The sequence below is a fragment of the Hemitrygon akajei genome, unplaced genomic scaffold (assembly GCF_048418815.1).
Source record: "Hemitrygon akajei unplaced genomic scaffold, sHemAka1.3 Scf000054, whole genome shotgun sequence".
Classification (NCBI taxonomy): domain Eukaryota; kingdom Metazoa; phylum Chordata; class Chondrichthyes; order Myliobatiformes; family Dasyatidae; genus Hemitrygon; species Hemitrygon akajei.
In genome coordinates this window covers 4,464,411-4,481,698 of record NW_027331940.1, presented here as the reverse complement: position 1 = coordinate 4,481,698, position 17,288 = coordinate 4,464,411, and the positions used below count along the sequence as shown (strand labels likewise).

Genomic DNA, 17,288 nt, shown 5'->3' with positions numbered 1-17,288 from the left:
AACCCTGCTGTTGGATCTCCGTTCCATTTCCCCCTTCATGCTGTGGGCTCATTCTTTCCTAACCCTCTTCCTCCCGTGTGATCTCTCTTCCCCATCCCCATCCTCCTGTGGGATCTCTATTCACCATCACCCTTTCTCGTGTGGGGCCTCTGTTCCCATCCCCCACTCTTCTATTGGGATCTCTCTTCCACATCTTCCTTCCTCTTGAGGGATCGCTCTCTTCCCCACCCCTTTCCACCTGTGGGATCTCTCTTGCACATTCCCATTCCTCCTGTGGTATCTCTTTTCCCCATCCCCCTTCTTCCTGTGGGATCTCTCTTCCCCAACCCCCTTCCATCTGTGGGCTCTCTCTTCACCATCCCCCTTCCTGCTGTTGGGCCTCTGTTCCGATTCCCCTCTTCCTGTGGCCTCTGTCTTTCTCATCTCCCTTCCTCCGGTGGGATATCTCTTCCCCATCCCACATCCTCCTGTGGGATCTCTCTTCCCCATCCCCCTTCCTGCTGTGGGATATCCCTTTCCCATCACCCTTCCTCTTTTGGGATCACTCGTCCATCTCATATTCTCCTGTGGGATCGCTCTTCCCCATCCCCATCCTCCTGTGGGATCTCTCTTCCCCATCCCCCTTCCTCCTGTGGGATCTCTCTTCCCCATCCCCCTTCCTCCTGTGGGATCTCTCTTCCCCAACCCCCTTCTTCCTGTTTGATCTCTCTTCCCCAAACCCCTTCCTCCTGTGGGATCTCTCCTCCCCGTCCCCCATCCTCCTGTGAGTTCTCTATTCACCATCACCCTGTCTCGGGTGGGGCCTCTGTTCCAAACCCCCACTCTTCTTTTGGGATCTCTCTTCCATATCTTCCTTCCTCTTCAGGGATCTATCTCTTCCCCACCCCCTTCTTCCTGTGGGCTCTCACTTCCACATCCCACTTTCTGCTTTTGGGCCTCTGTACCAATTCCCCTCTTCCTGTGGCATCTGTCTTTTCCACCTCCCTTCCTCCAGTGGCATCTCTCTTCCCCATCCCCCTTCCTCCAGAGGGATCACTCTGCCTCATCTCCCTTCCTCCTGTGGGATCCCTCTTCCCCATCCCCCTTCATCCTGTGGAATCTCTGTTCATTATCACCCTTTAGGATCTCTCTTCCCCATCCCTCTTTCTCCTCTGGGATCTATCTTCCCCTTTCCTTTCCTCCTGTGGGATCTCTCTTCCCCCGGTGGGATCTCTCTTTCCCATCGGCATTCCTCCTTTGGGATCACTTGTCCGTCCGACTTCCTTCTGTGGAATCTCTCTTCCCCATCTCCTTACTCCTGTGGGGTTAAACTTCCTCACCCCCTTTCTTCTTGTGGGATCTCACTTTCCCATCCCGCTTCCTCCTGTGGGATCTCACTTCCCCATCCCCCTTTTGCCTGTGGGATCTCACTTACACATCCCGCTTCTGCCTGTGGGATCTCCCTTCCTCATCCCCCTTCCTCCTGTGGGTCCTCTGTTCCATGTCCTCTCTTTCTGTGGAATCTCTCTTTCCCATCCCCATTCCTCTTGAGGTAACTCTCCTACTCTTCCCCCTTCCACCTGTATGATCTCTCTTCCCCATCCCTCCTCTTCCCGTGGGGTCGCTCTTCCCCATCCCTCTTCTTTCTGTGGGATGTCTCTCCCATATCCCTTTCCTCCTGTGGCATTTATCTTCCCCACTCCCTTTCATCCTGTGGGAATCTTTCTTCCCCATCCCAGTTCCTCCAGTGGGATCATTCTTCCCCATCTGCCTTCTTCCTCTGGGATCTCTTTCGCCATCCACCTTCGCCTATGGTGCCTCTGTTCCCATCCCCCGATTCTTCTTGTGGGATCTCCCTTCCACATACCCCTTCCTGCTTTTAGATCACTCGTCCATCCGACCTCCTCCTGTGGGCTCTCTCTTCGCAATCCCCCTTCCTGTTGTTGGGCCTCTATTCCCATTCCCCTCTTCCTGTGGCATCTGTCTTACCCATCCCCCTTCCTCCCGTGGGATCTCTCTTTACCATCCACCTTCCTCCTGTGGGATATCTCTTCCCCATCCGGCTTTCTTCCTGTGGGATCTCTCTTACCCATCCCACATATTCCTGTGGGATATCTGTTCCCCATCCTCCAATCTTCTTTTGGGATCTCTCTTCCACATCTTCCTTCCTCTTCAGGGATCTATCTCCTCCCCTTCTCCCTTCCATCTATGGGATCTCTCTTCCCAATCCCCCTTCCATCTGTGGGCTCTCTCTTCACCATCCCCCTTCCTGCTGTTGGGCCTCTGTTCCCATTCCCCTCTTCCTGTAGCATCTGTCTTTCTTATCTCCCTTCCTCCAGTGGGATCTCTCTTCCCCATCCGCCTTCCTCCTCTGGGATCTCTTTTCCCCATCCACCTTCTGCCTGTGGGGTCTGTTCCCATCCCCCCACTTCCTGTGGGATCTCTCTTCCCCATCCCCTTCCTCCTGTGGGATCTCTCATCCCCATCCCCTTCCTCCTGTGGGATCTCTATTCACCATCACCCTTTCTCGTGTGGGGCCTCTGTTCCCATCCCCGACTCTTCTTGTTGGATCTCTCTTCCCCATCCCTTTACCTCGGGTGGGTCTATTTCACTGTGTCCAATTGACATTTCTGCATTTCTGACAGGAACATTTCGTTTAGCCATCTGGAAATGAGAGAGAATATGTGGAGTTTACAGGGTCACACCGACAGACTAAATTACCGACATTTGGTGAATACGCTGGAGCTGGGCAGTGAGGGACATTGACAGTGATGGGAACTCCGACCAGTATTTACTGAAGAGTTTAATGTTTCCTGAAATATCCGAGTGAGAGAAAATCCCCCAGACCCACGGTTTGAATCACTTTATTCATCAATTTCTGTTTGTGTTTAGACTTGGGGGGAACCAGCTGGGAGATTCAGGAGTGAAACTGATGTCTGCGTCTCTGAGGAACTCGGAGTGTAAAATACAGAAACTGTGGTAAGTACCAGACTGTGGGAGATTGTGTTTACAGTCACTGGGTGTCTGACACTGAACATTAATGTGATCAGTAGAAACAAAGAAACATAGAAAACATACAGGGCAATACAGGCCCTTCGGCCCACAAAGCTGTGCTGAACATGTCACTACCTTAGAATTACATCGGTTTTACCCATAGCCCTCCATATTTCTAAGCTCCATGTAGCCATCCAGGAGTTTAAAGATCCGATCATTTCCGCCTCCACCACCGCCGCCAGCAGCCCATTCCACGCACTCACCACTCTCTGTGTAAAAAAACTTACCCCTGACCTCTCCTCTGTACCTACTTCCAAGCACCTTAAAACTATGCCCTCTCATGTTAGCCATTTCAGCCCTGGGGAAAAGCCTCTGAATATCCACATTATCAATGCCTCTCATTATCTTGTACACCTCTATCAAATCACCTCTCATCCTCTGTCACTCCAAGAGAAAAGGCCGAGCTCACTCAACCTATTTTCATAAGGCATGCTCCCCAATCCAGGCAACATCCTTGGAAATCTCCTCTGCACCCTTTCTATGGTTTCCATGTCCTTCCTATAGTGAGACAACCAGAATTGAGCACAGTACTCCAAGTGGGTTCTGATCAGGGTCCTATATAGCTGCAACATATAACCATAACAGCATGGAAACAGGTCATCTTGGCCCTTGTAGTCCGTGCCGAACGCTTACAATCACCTAGTCCCACTGGCCCGCACTCAGCCCATAACCCTCCATTCCTTTCCTGTCCATATTCCTATGCAATTTTACTTTAAATGACAATACCGAACCTGCCTCTACCACTTCTACTGGAAGCTCATTCCACACAGCCACCACTCTCTGAGTAAAGAAATACTCCCTCGTGTTACCCTTAAACTTTTGCCCCCTTACTCTCAAATCATGTCCTGTTGTTTGAATCTCCCCTACTCTCAATGGACAAAGCCTTTCCACGTCAACTCGATCTATCCCCCTCATAACCTCTCAACTCTTAAACATTACCTCTCGACTCTTAAACTCAATCCCATGACTGATGAAGCCCAATACACCGTGTGCCTTTTTAACTACAGAGTCAACCTGCATAGCAGCTTTGAGTGTCCTATGTACTCGGACCCCAAGATTCCTCTGATCCTCCACACTGCCAAGACTCTTACCATTAATACTATATTCTACCAGCATATTTGACCTACCAAAATGAACCACTTCACACTTATCTGGGTTGAACTCCATTTGCAGCTTCTCAGCCCAGTTTTGCATCCTTTCGGTGTCCCGTTGTGAACTCTGACAGCCGTCCACTCTATCCACAACACCCCCAACCTTTGTGTCATCAGCAAACTTACTAACACTACCCTCCACTTCCTCATCCAGGTAATTTATAAAAATCACAAAGACTCGGGGTCCCAGAACAGATCCCTGAGGCACTCCACTGTTCACCAACTTCCATGCAGAATATGACCCATCTACAACCACTCTTTGCCTTCTGTGGGCAAGCCAGTTCTGGATCCACAAAGCAATGTCCCCTTGGATCCCATGCCTCCTCACTTTCTCAATAAGCCTTGCATGGGATACCTTATCAAATGCCTTGCTGAAATCCATATACATTACATCTACTGCTCTACCTTCATCAATTTGTTTAGTCACATCCTCAAAAAAATCATTCAGGCCTTTGACAAAGTCATGCTGAATATTCCTAATCATATTTTGCCTCTCCAGATGTTCATAAATCCTACCTCTTAGGATTTTCTCCATCAACTTAACAACCGCTGAAGTAAGACTCCCTAGCCTATAATTTCCTGGGCTATCCCTACTCCCCTTCTTGAATAAGTGAACGACATTCGCATCCCTCCAATCCTCCAGAACCACTCACGTCCTCATTGATGATGCAAAGATCATTGCCAGAGGCTCAGCAATCCCCTCCCTCACTTCCAGCAGTAGCCTGGTGCACATCTCTTCCGGTCCCGGTGACTTATCCAACGTGATGCTTTCCAAAAGCTCCACCACATCCTCTTTCTGAATATCTATATTCTCAAGCTTTTCAGTCCACTGCAATTCATCCCTACAATTGCCAAGATCCTTTTCCGTTATGAATACCGAAGCAAATGGTTTATTAAATACGTCTGCTATTTCCTCCGGTTCCATACACACTTTTCCATTGACACACCAGTTTGGTCCTATTCTCTCACATCTTATCCTCTTGCTCTTCACATACTTGCAGAATGCTTTGAGGTTTTCCTTAATCCTGTCCGCCAAGGCCTTCTCATGGCCCCTTCTAGCTCTCCTGATTTCATTTTTAAGCTCCTTCCTGCTAGCCATAATCTTCCAGATTCATATCATTACCTCATTTTTTGAACCTTTCGTAAGCTCTTCTTTTCTTCTTGACTAGATTTACAACGGCTTTTGTACACCATGCATCTTGTACCCTACCATCCTTTCCATGTCTCATTGGAACGTACCTACTCAGAACCCCACACAAATATTCCCTGAACATTTTCTACATTTCTTCGGTATGTTTCCCTGAGAACGTCTGTTTCCAATTTATGCTTACAAGTTCCAGCCTGAAAGCCTTATAGTTCTCCTTACTCCAATTAACTGTTTCCCTAACTTGCCTGTTCCTATCCCTCTCTAATGCCATGGTAAAAGAGATAGAATTGTGATCACTATCTCCAAAATGTTCTCCCACTGAGAGACTTGACCCCTGACCAGGTTCATTTCCCAATACCAGATCAAGTACAGCCTCCCCTCTTGTAGGCTTATCTACATATTGCGTCAAGAATCCTTCCTGAACAAACCTAACAAATTCCACCCCATCTAAACCCCTCACTCTAGAGAGCTGTCGATCAATATTTGGGAAGTTAAAATCTCACACCTCAACAACCCTGTTATTGTTACTTCTTTCCAGAATCTGTCTCCCTATCTGCTCCTCCATGTCCCTGTTACCATTGGGTGGTCTATGCAAAACACACAGTAGAGTTATTGACCCCTTCCTGTTCCTAACTTCCACCCACTGAGACGCCGTAGACAACCCCTCCATGACGTCCTCCTTTTCTGTAGCCATGACACAGCCTGATCAACAGTGCCAGGTCCCCACCTCTTTTGCCTCCCTCCCTGTCCTTTCTGAAACAATTAAATCCTGACACTTGAAGTAGCCATTCCTGCCCCTGCACCATCCAAGACTCTGTAATGGCTTCCACATCATAGCTCCGAGAGCTGATCCATGCTCTAAGCTCATCCGTTTTATTCATCATACTCCTTGCATTAAAATAGACACATCTCAAACCATCGGACTGAGTGCCTCCCTTCTCTATCACCTGCGTATCCTCCCTTTCACACTGTCCCCAAATTCTCTCTAATTGTGAGCCAACCTCCCTCTCCACCATCACATCAATTTAGTTCCATCCCCCCCAGCAATTCTAGTTTAAACTCTCCCCAGTAGCCTTGCTGCCAGGATATTGGTCCCCCTGGGATTCAACTGCAACCCATCACTTTTGTACAGGTCACACCTGCTCCAAAAGAGGACCCAATGATCTAGAAATCTGAATCCGAGATCACTACCTTTTGAGGACCTGCTTCTCAAATTACTTCTGAACACCCTGTACTCTGTTTTCAGGACCTCTTCCCTATTCCTACCTATGTCACTGGTACCAATATTTACCACGACCTCTGGTTATTCTCCCTCACACTGCAGGATAACTTGGACGTGAACAGAAAATCCTGGACCCTGGCACCTGGGAGGCAAACTACCATCCGAGTTTCTTTCCTGCCACCACAGAATCATCTGTCTGACCCCCTGACTATAGTCCCCTATCTCTGCTGCCTCCCTCTTCCTTTCCCTGCCCTCCTGAGCCACAGGGCCAGACTCAGTGCCAGAGGTTTAGCTGTTGTTGCTCCCTCCAGCAGTACTCGAACAGGAGCACTTATTGTCAAGGGGTACAGCCACAGGGGTACTCTCTAGTACCTGACTCTTGCCCTTCCCTCTCCTGACTGTGACCCACTTCTTCAGTCTCCCGTGGCCCCAGTGTGACCACCTGCCTGTGACTCCTCTCTATCACCTCCTCGCTCTCCCTGACCAGACGAAGGCCATCGAGCTGCATCTCCAGTTCCCTAACTCGATCCCTAAGGAGCTGCAGCTCGACACATCGGGTGTAGATGTTGCCGTCCAGGAGGCTGGGAGTCTCCAAGATCTCCAACATCTGACACCGAGCACAGAAAACCAGCCTCACACACATACTCTCTGTCTGTATTGTAAACAGATAACCTACCTCGCCTCGACCCTTTATCGCCGAAGCCCCGTTGAGCCAAAGCCTTCCTACTCTGTCTCCCGCTCCTCTGACACTCGCTCTGTAAATCTGTCTTCCTTTTAAACTCTTCTCGCTGTTCTCACTGGCCAACTTGCGCAGTCGTGCTTAAGAAAATAATCAGTAATTGTGTTACTGATAATCACTGGGGATTTGTACCGTCTCCTGTCTCTCTGTGTCCTTCACCCTCACTCTCTCTCATCTCCAGGCTGAAACGTGTCGGTCTCACAGATTCTGGTGCCGAGGATATCGCCTCCACTGTCAATGCAAACGCATCACTGACAGAGCTGGACCTGAGTGGTAATAAACTGGGAGATTCAGGAGTGAAACTGGTGTCTGTGGCTCTGAGGAACCCAGAGTGTAAAATACAGAAACTGTGGTAAGTACCAGACAGTGGGAGAATGTGTTTACAGTCACTGGGTGTCTGACACTGAACATGAAAATGATCAGTAATTGTGTAACTGATAAACACTGGGGATTTGTACCATCTCCTGTCTCTCTGTGTCCTTCACCCTCACTCATCTCCCAGTTGTGGGGTGTCGGTCTCACAGATTTTGGTGCCGAGGATCTTATCTCCGCTGTCAGTACAAACCCATCACTGACCCATCTGAACATGGGTGAGAATAAGCTGAGTGATTCAGGAGTGAAACGGGTGTCTGCTGCTCTGAGGAATGCGGGGTGTAAAATATAGAAACTGGAGTAAATACCAGACTATACGAGATTGTGTTTTCAGTCACTGGATGTCTGACACTGAATATTACTGTGATCAGTAGAAACAAAGAAATATAGAAAATATAGAGCACAATACTGGCCCTTCAGGCTCGTAAGGCACGACCTACCTTTGACAAAGCCATACTGTCTATTCCTAATCATATTTTGCATCTCCAGATGTTCATAATTCCTGCCTCTCAGGATCTTCTCCATCAACTTACCAACCACTGAAGTAAGACTCCCTAGGCTGTAATATCCTAAGCTATCCCTACTCCCTTTCTTGAATAAGGGAACAACATCCGCAACACTCCAATCCTCCGGAACCTCTCCCATCCTCAGTGATGATATAAAGATCATTTCCAGAGGCTCAGCAATCTCCTCCTGCACTTCCCACAGTAGCCTGGGGTACATCCCGCCATCTCCCGGTGACTTATCCAACTTGATGCTTTCCAAAAGCTCCAGCACATCCTCTTTCTTAATATCTACATTCTCAAGCTTTGCAGTCCGCTACAAGTCATCCATACGATCCCCAAGATCCTTTTCCATCGTGAATACTGAAGTGAATGATTCATTAAATACCTCCGCTATTTCTTCCGGTTCCATACACACTTTTCCATTGTTACACCAGTTTGGTCCTATTCTCTCACATCTTATCCTCTTGCTCTTCACATACTTGCAGAATGATTTGGGGTTTTCCTTAATCCTGTCCACCAAGGCCTTCTCATGGCCCCTTCTAGCTCTCCTGATTTCATTCTTAAGCTCCTTCCTGCTAGCATAATCTTCCAAGATTCATATCATTACCTCATTTTTTGAACCTTTCATAAGCTCTTCTTGTCTTCTGGACTAGATTTACAACGGCCTTTGTACACCACGGATCTTGTACCCTACCGTCCTTTCCATGTCTCATTGGAACGTACCTACTCAGAACCCCACGGAAATATCCCCTGAACATTTTCTCCATTTCTTCTGTCCGTTTCCCTGAGGACATCAGTTTCCAATTTATGCTTACAAGTTCCAGCCTGATAGCCTCATAGTTCCTCTTACTCCTATTAAAGGTTTCCCTAACTTGCATGATCCTATCCCTCTCTAAAGGCTATGGTAAAACAAATAGAATTGTGATCACTATCTCCAAAATGCTGTCCCACTGAGAGACCTGACCCCTGACCAGGTTCATTTCCCAATACCAGATCAAGTACAGCCTCTCCTCTTGTAGGCTTATCTACATATTGCGTCAAGAAACCTTCCTGAACAGACCTAACAAACTCCACCCCATCTAACCCCCTCACTCTAGGGAGATGCCAATCAATATTTGGGAGATTAAAATCTCACAATTCAACAACCCTGTTATTATTACTCCTTTCCAGAATTTGTCTCCCTATCTGTTCCTTGATGTCCCTGTTACTGTTGGGTGGTCTATACAAAACACCCAGTAGAGTTATTGGCCCCTTCCTGTTCCTAACTTCCACCCACAGAGACTCCATAGATAACCGCTCCATGACTTCCTCCTTTTCTGGAGCCGTGACACTATCCCTGATCAGCAGTGCCACACCCCCACCTCTTTTGCCTCCCTCGCTGTCCTTTCTGAAACATCTAAAGCCTGGCACTCGAAGTAACCATTCCTGCCCCTGCACCATCCTAGTCTCTGTAATGGCCACAACATCATAGCTCCAAGAGCTGATCCACACTCGAAGCTCATCCGCTTTATTCATCATACTCCTTGTATTAAAATAGACACATCTCAAATGATTGGACAGAATGTGTCCCTTCTCTATCTCCTGCCTATCCTCCCTTTCGCATTCTCTCCAAATTTTCTCTATTTGTGAGCCAACCTTCCTCTCCTCCGTCACATCAGTTCATTTCCCACCCCCAGCAATTCTAGTTTAAACTCTCCCCTGTAGGCTTAGGAAACCTTGCTGCCAGGATATTGGTCCCCTGGGATTCAAGTGCAACCCGTCATTTTTGTGCAGGTCACACCTGCTCCAAAAGAGGTTCCAATGATCCATTAATCTGAATCCCTCCCTCCTGCTCCAATCCCTCAGCCACACGTTTATCCTTAACCTCATCCTATTCCTATTCTCACTGTCTTGTTGCACAGGCAGTAATCCCGAGGTTACTACCTGTGCTTTCCTTTTTCTGAACTTACATCCTAACGCCCTGTAGTCTGTTTTCAGGACCTCTTCCCTTTTCCTGCCGATGTCATTTGTACCAATATGTACCACGACCTTTGGCTGTTCTCCCGCCCACTGCAGGATATCTTGCACGTGATCAGAAAATCCCGGACCCTGGCACCTGGGAGGCAAACTACCGTCTTCATGTGTTTCATTCCTGCAGCCAAAGAATCGCCGGTCTGACCTGCTAACTACAGAATCCCCTATCACTACTGCCATCCTCTTCCTTCTGAACCACAGGGCCAGAGACATGGCCACTGTTGCTTCTCCCCCCCCCCCCCCCCCCTTAGGCCGTCCTTCCCTCGAGCAGCACATGATCAGGAGTACTTATTGATAAGGGGTACAGCCACTGGGGTACTCTCTAGTATCTCCTTCTTGCTCTCTAGTGCCTGCTTCTTGCCCTTCCCTCTCCTCACTGTGACCCACTACTTCAGACTCCCGTGGCCCCGGTGTGACCACCTGCCTGTAACTCCTCTCTATCACCTCCTCGCTCTCCCTGACCAGACGAATGTCATCGAGCTGCAGCTCCAGTTCCCTAACTCGATCCCTAAGGAGCTGCAGCTCGACACATCGGGTGTAGATGTTGCCGTCCAGGAGGCTGGGAGTCTCCAGGATCTCCCACATCTGACACCCAGCACAGAAAACCAGCCTCACACACATACTCTCTGTCTGTATTGTAAACAGATAACCTACCTCGCCTCGACCCTTTATCGCCGAAGCCCCATTGAGCCAAAGCCTTCCTACTCTGTCTCCCGCTCCTCTGACACTCGCTCTGTAAATCTGTCTTCCTTTTAAACTCTTCTCGCTCTTCTCACTGGCCGACTTGCACAGTTGTACCGTCTCCTGTCTCTCTGTGTCCTTCACCCTCACTCTCTCTCATCTCCAGGCTGGAGAGTGTCGGTCTCACAGATTCTGGTGCCGAGGATCTCGTCTCCACTCTTCGTACAAACCCATCACTGACAGAGCTGGACCTGAGTGGTAATAAACTGGGAGATCCAGGAGTGAAACTGGTGTCTGTGGCTCTGCGGAACCCGGAGTGTAAAATACGGAAAGTGCGGTAAGTACCAGACTGTGGGAGATTGTGTTTACAGTCACTGGGTGTCTGACACTGAACATTAATGTGATCAATAATTGTGTTACTGATAAACACTGGGGATTTCTACCATCTCCTGTCTCTCTGTGTCCTTCACCCTCACTCTCTCTCTCATCTCCAGGCTGGAGAGTGTCGGTCTCACAGATTCTGGTGCCGAGGATCTCGTCTCCGCTCTCAGTACAAAACCATCACTGACGGAGCTGAACCTGAGTGATAATAAACTGGGAGATTCAGGAGTGAAACTGGTGTCTGCGGCTCTGAGGAACCTGGAGTTTAAAATACGGAAACTGGGGTAAGTACCAGACTGTGGGAGATTGTGTTAACAGTCACTGGGTGTCTGACACTGAACATTAATGTGATCAGTAATTGTGTTACTGATAAACACTGGGGATTTGTACCGTCTCCTGTCTCTCTGTGTCCTTCACCCTCACTCTCTCTCATCTCCAGGCTGAAACGTGTCGGTCTCACAGATTCTGGTGCCGAGGATCTCGTCTCCGCTCTCAGTACAAGCCCATCACTGACGGAACTGGACCTGAATGAAAACTCTCTGACAGACCGATCTGTCCCTGCTCTCCGCCACCTCATACTGACCCTCCCGAGTCTGGAGCTGATCCTGTGAGTGTTTGTGTTAATGTTCAAACTGATAAATTATCAGCGGATCCGCGGGTTTTCTGGTGATATTTGTCTGTGAGTGTTGTTGAAACATTATTCCCAATCCCCTGTTACTGACACTGTTGTGTAATCTGTTTATTTCATCTTTATTCTCCCATCTGTTTCAGGCTGCGGAGGAATCAGTTCAGTGAGACCGGGAGGAAGGAACTGAGATCTCTACAGGGAGTCAGACCCGGACTGAGAGTGTTCCTGTGAACATCTGTATGTGTGAACATCCCCTCCCGCGGGATGTGGAAATTTTTGCTGATTTCCCGCCCTCCCCTTTAACTCCCGCCCTTACCTTTAATGGCCGCGCGCCGGGGGTGATTCCCAATGGTTTTAACAGAACCGGCTCGGGTCTCGCTCTGTGTGTCGCTCGGAGCGTTCCAGCAGTGACGTGTTTCCGCCTGTTGTCCGGCGGGGCAGCTTCCGCCGGATGTGCGTGATCGAGACTACCACGTGACACCCGGAGAATGACCCAGACAGGAAATGCCCGGTGTCCGGGGCTCAGTCTGGGACACCGGTGTCCCGGGGTGGGATTATCCCGGGAGAGAATCCTTTTGCTCCCTTTGCTGAGGACGGTGCATTCGGTAGTCTGGCCGATATAATGATGTTAAATTGACAAATCCCTCGGCAGTGACCCTGGATCTGCAGTGATCCCGGACACGGCCCTGAAGTGTGATTTTATAATCAACGGTTCCCCGATGCAGCGTGACGGTGAGAAACGGGACTGATTATTCAAACTGTCACTCGTTGTCGCCGGTCAGTTAATTGTGTGTGACTGTGACTGAGTCGATTTACATTTGTCATGATGATATCAATAAACCGCTGTAACTTAATGTCTTGGTGTCTGACTTTGGTCTCATTAGAGGAGAAACAGTGACCTGGGGTTACTGCTGCCCCCTGCACCCGGTGAACTGAAATAATACATGGTAAATGGTAGGGCATTGGGGAATGCAGTAGAACAGAGTGATCTAGGAATAATGGTGCATAGTTCCCTGAATGTGGAATCTCATGTGGATAGGGTGGTGAAGAAAGCTTATGGTATGCTAGCCTTTATAAATCAGAGCATTGAGTCTAGGAGCTGAAATGTAATGTTAAAATCGTACAAGGCATTGGTGAGGCCAAATTTGGAGTATAGTGTAAAGTTCTGGTCATCGAATTATAGGAAAGATGTCATCAAAACAGAGAGTACAGAGAAGGTTTACTGGAATTTTACCTGGGTCTCAGCACCTAAATTACAGAGAAAGTTTGAACAAGTAGGGTTTTATTCATTGGAGCGAAGAAGGTTGAGGGGGGATTTGATAGAGGTACTTAAAATTATGAGGGGGATAGACAGAGTTGACGTGGATAGGCTTTTTGCATTGAGAGTAGGGGAGATTCAAACAAGAGGACATGAGCTGAGATTTAGGTGGCAAAAGTTTAGGGGTAACATGAGGGGTAACTTCTTTACTCAGAGAGTGGTAACTGTGTGAAACGAGCTTCCAGTAGAAGTGGAAGAGGCAGGTTCAATATTGTCATTAAAAAAAATTGCATAGGAATATGGACAGGAAAGGAATGGAGGTTTATGGGCTGAGTGCGGGTCGGTGGGACTCGGTGAGAGTAAGCATTCGGCACGGACTAGAAGGGCTGAGATGGCCTGTTTCCGTGCTGTAATTGTTATATGGTTATAATGGCTCTGATCTCCTCACATTGGTACAGCAGCGTCTCAGCTTGAGGCTGAGCGATGTCGAACTTGCAGAGTCTGGGTGCCCAGGATCTCATCTCCACCAACCTCCATCGTAACTAACTGCCCCCGATTTCACTGAGGTCCTGAGTAAAAAAGCGATGGGGGATAGATTACCGGCGTTGAGCACTGGGGTGAAGCTCAATCTACATCATCCTATCACACACTCCCGGGTCAGACACAGAGTGAATCTCGTCCACACCAACCCATTACACACTCCCCGGGTCAGACACAGAGTGAAGCTCCCTCCATACCGTCACATCACACACTCCTGGGATCAGTTACAGATTGATCCTCCCTCCACACCGTCCCATCACAAATTCCCGGGGTCAGACACTGAGCTGATCTCCCTCCATCCCATCCCATCACAGACTCCCGGGATCAGACACAGCGTTGAGTTGTTCTGAATGTGCTGAGAGAAATCGAGGGAAAACTGCTGTATTAAGTTCGTGAGATACTTCGGTGGTTCGATACGTCTGTGAGCGGCTGGTTTAGCGTGGAAGCTTCGTTTGGAGTTTTACTGCCAGTTTGGACGGGGTTCGTTGACGGCTGCGAACTGTGTAGCACCCAGCCGCCGCTGGCAACTCGCCAGGAATCCGACTAGCTCGAAAAACCAGAGACAAACGCCGTTGTTCCCCCCTTAACATCGGGACAACCTCCTTCTAACTTTACCGTCGTGACGCACGTTCGGTGTAGGAGCGGAAGCATCGTTTGAGATGTCTCGACCTCTCACAGTTCTGCAGGACTAACGGAACCTTTCCTGGCGTTGGAATTTCTGGCACTGAGCCAGCAAGGTACTGCCGAGTACAAACTTTTCCGGCCAGTCACTCAACTCGCTCCAGGACTTTATAAGCAGCACCACCACTGTATCATTCTCGATTCGGACACAGAGGTAACATGCCGGACTGGTCTACAGTGAGTCGCAGGCCTTCGGGGAGTTATGCAAAGGCGGCTGCCTCTCCAGCCTCGGACAACGTCCTGTTTCGGTCGGAGAAAGTGGAATGTATTTTGCCTCCTGGAACTACCCTGGAAAAGTGCGCGGAGGCTATGGAGGACTTGTTGGGGAGAATGGTGTTTTGGCCACTGAGAAAGAGTTCGGGAAGGCGGTGTTTTACCTGAGGAATGATGAGTTGGTGCATCGGGCCCTCAGTAGGGGGATCACGGGGGAAAACATCTTTTTACAGATGAGCTGGTGACAGCTCCCACGCAACGCATCGTCCTCGGTAACGTAAGGCCTTTCATCCCCAGTGAGGACCTGCTTCCCGCACTGGCCCGCTTGGGGCAAGTACGGTCAGAAATAACTGCCATCAGGCACAAATTCAGGAGGCGCACCCTCCATACCGTAATCTCTTTCCAGCGACAGGTATTCATGCAGCTGGAAAAGGGGGACGAAGTTGAGGGCCGGTTTACTGTCCGGCACGAGGGGGTAGATTATCAGGTGTATTGGAGCTCTGAGCACCCACAGTGCCATGCGTGCGGGGAGGTGGGGCACTTTCGGAGGGACTGTCCTAGTACCCGAAAACCCAGGGAGTCCACTTCGGGAACTAGTGCCCCTGCTAGCTCTGCCCCGATCCCATTCCTGCTCCTACACCTGTGCCGGCCCCTGACCCTGTCTCTACCCCTGTCCCTATTCCTACCCCTGTGCCGGCCCCTGACCCTGTCTCTACCCCTGTCCCTATTCCTACACCTGTGCCGGCCCCTGACCCTGTCTCTACCCCTGCCCCTATTCCTACACCTGTGCCGGCCCCTGACCCTGTCTCTATCCCTGTCCCTATTCCTACACCTGTGCCGGCCCCTGACCCTGTCTCTACCCCTGTCCCTATTCCTACACCTGTGCCGGCCCCTGACCCTGTCTCTACCCCTGTCCCCATTCCTACACCTGTGCTGGCCCCTGACCCTGTCTCTACCCCTGTCCCTATTCCTACACCTGTGCCGGCCCCTGACCCTGTCTCTACCCCTGTCCCCATTCCTACCCCTGTGCTGGCCCCTGACCCTGTCTCTACCCCTGTCCCCATTCCTACCCCTGTGCCGGCCCCTGACCCTGTCTCTACCCCGTCCCCATTCCTACACCTGTGCTGGCCCCTGACCCTGTCTCTACCCCTGTCCCTATTCCTACACCTGTGCCGGCCCCTGACCCTGTCTCTACCCCTGTCCCCATTCCTACCCCTGTGCTGGCCCCTGACCCTGTCTCTACCCCTGTCCCCATTCCTACACCTGTGCCGGCCCCTGACCCTGTCTCTATCCCTGTCCCCATTCCTACCCCTGTGCCGGCCCCTGACCCTGTCTCTACCGCTGTCCATATTTCTACACCTGTGCCGGCCCCTGACCCTGTCTCTATCCCTGTCCCTATTCCTACACCTGTGCCGGCCCCTGACCCTGTCTCTATCCCTGTCCCTATTCCTACCCCTGTGCCGGCCCCTGACCCTGTCTCTACCCCTGTCCCCATTCCTACCCCTGTGCCGGCCCCTGACCCTGTCTCTATCCCTGTCCCTATTCCTACCCCTGTGCCGGCCCCTGACCCTGTCTCTACCCCTGTCCCCATTCCTACAACTGTGCCGGCCCCTGACCCTGCCTCTACCCCTGTCCCTATTCCTACCCCTGTGCCGGCCCCTGACCCTGTCTCTACCCCTGTCCCTGTTCCTACCCCTGTGCCGGCCCCTGACCCTGTCTCTATCCCTGTCCCCATTCCTACACCTGTGCCGGCCCCTGACCCTGTCTCTACCCCTGTCCCCATTCCTACACCTGTGCCGGCCCCTGACCCTGTCTCTACCCCTGTCCCCATTCCTACACCTGTGCCGGCCCCTGCTCCTGCCCCTGCCCCGTCTCTACCCTGTCCCTATTCCTACGTCTGTTCCAGTCTCTGCTCCTACCCCTGACCCTGTCTCTACCCCTGTCCGTATTCCCACGTCTGTTCCAGTCTCTGCTCCTACCCCTGTGGATCAGGCGGGTGATCCTGAGGCTACGTGCAGGGAGGTTCAGGCGAGGGACGGGGCGGAGCCTGTGCGGGGAAGGAAAGTGAGGAAGAAATCCAAACACTTTAAGAAGTCAGCCCCCGAGACCGTAGAGCTCACGCCCATTTGCCCGAAGTGGAGCGGGAGGCTCGGGAATGTGCACAGTCGGACGGGGTGATGGAAGCGGAGAGTACCGCTCCGTCGGTGAATCCCGCACCTGTGTGGTCCTCCGGCTTGAAGAGGAGAAGGGAATGTTCCCCCAAGCGGGCAGAGAATGTGGATGCGGGGGTGTCCCAGGAAGAGGTGGGAATCTGGGTGGATGTTGGTTCTAACCCCGAATCCCCAGATGTGGCTTCCCAATCTGTGTCGTATTTGGCTGAGGGACGAAATTCAACATTTCCAATTCTGTTATTGACGCTAAATGTATATTAACATATTGATCATGACACAAATATATTTATATATTGATTACGACATGGATGTATATTCATCTATTGTAAATTATGTAAAACGTATGTTCCCATATTGTTACTGACATGTGTTACCGCTCATCCCCTGTTGTTCTGCTCCTAAAACATATTTCAATATTGTCACTGACAGAGAATTGTATAATTTATGTTCCGTGTGTTATCTGAATGTACTTGGCTGTGATGCTGCCATAAGTCAGTGTTTCTCTGTCCCTGTACCTTCCCGTACTTGTGCACTTGGCAATAAATTCAAGAG

The 17,288-nt window shown here is 50.2% G+C and overlaps 1 protein-coding gene across 1 annotated transcript in view; it reads left to right on the top strand.

Annotated features, from left to right (window-relative positions):
* Window positions 1-17,288, top strand: part of LOC140721352 (NACHT, LRR and PYD domains-containing protein 3-like) — a 69,198-nt gene that overhangs the window by 48,419 nt on the left and 3,491 nt on the right. Inside the window, exons 9-13 of the mRNA XM_073036192.1 lie at window positions 2,872-2,958; window positions 7,474-7,644; window positions 11,031-11,201; window positions 14,350-14,408; window positions 14,799-14,899. Coding sequence (XP_072892293.1) covers window positions 2,872-2,958; window positions 7,474-7,644; window positions 11,031-11,201; window positions 14,350-14,408; window positions 14,799-14,899 — 589 coding nt within the window. The remainder of the gene's footprint in view (window positions 1-2,871; window positions 2,959-7,473; window positions 7,645-11,030; window positions 11,202-14,349; window positions 14,409-14,798; window positions 14,900-17,288) is intronic.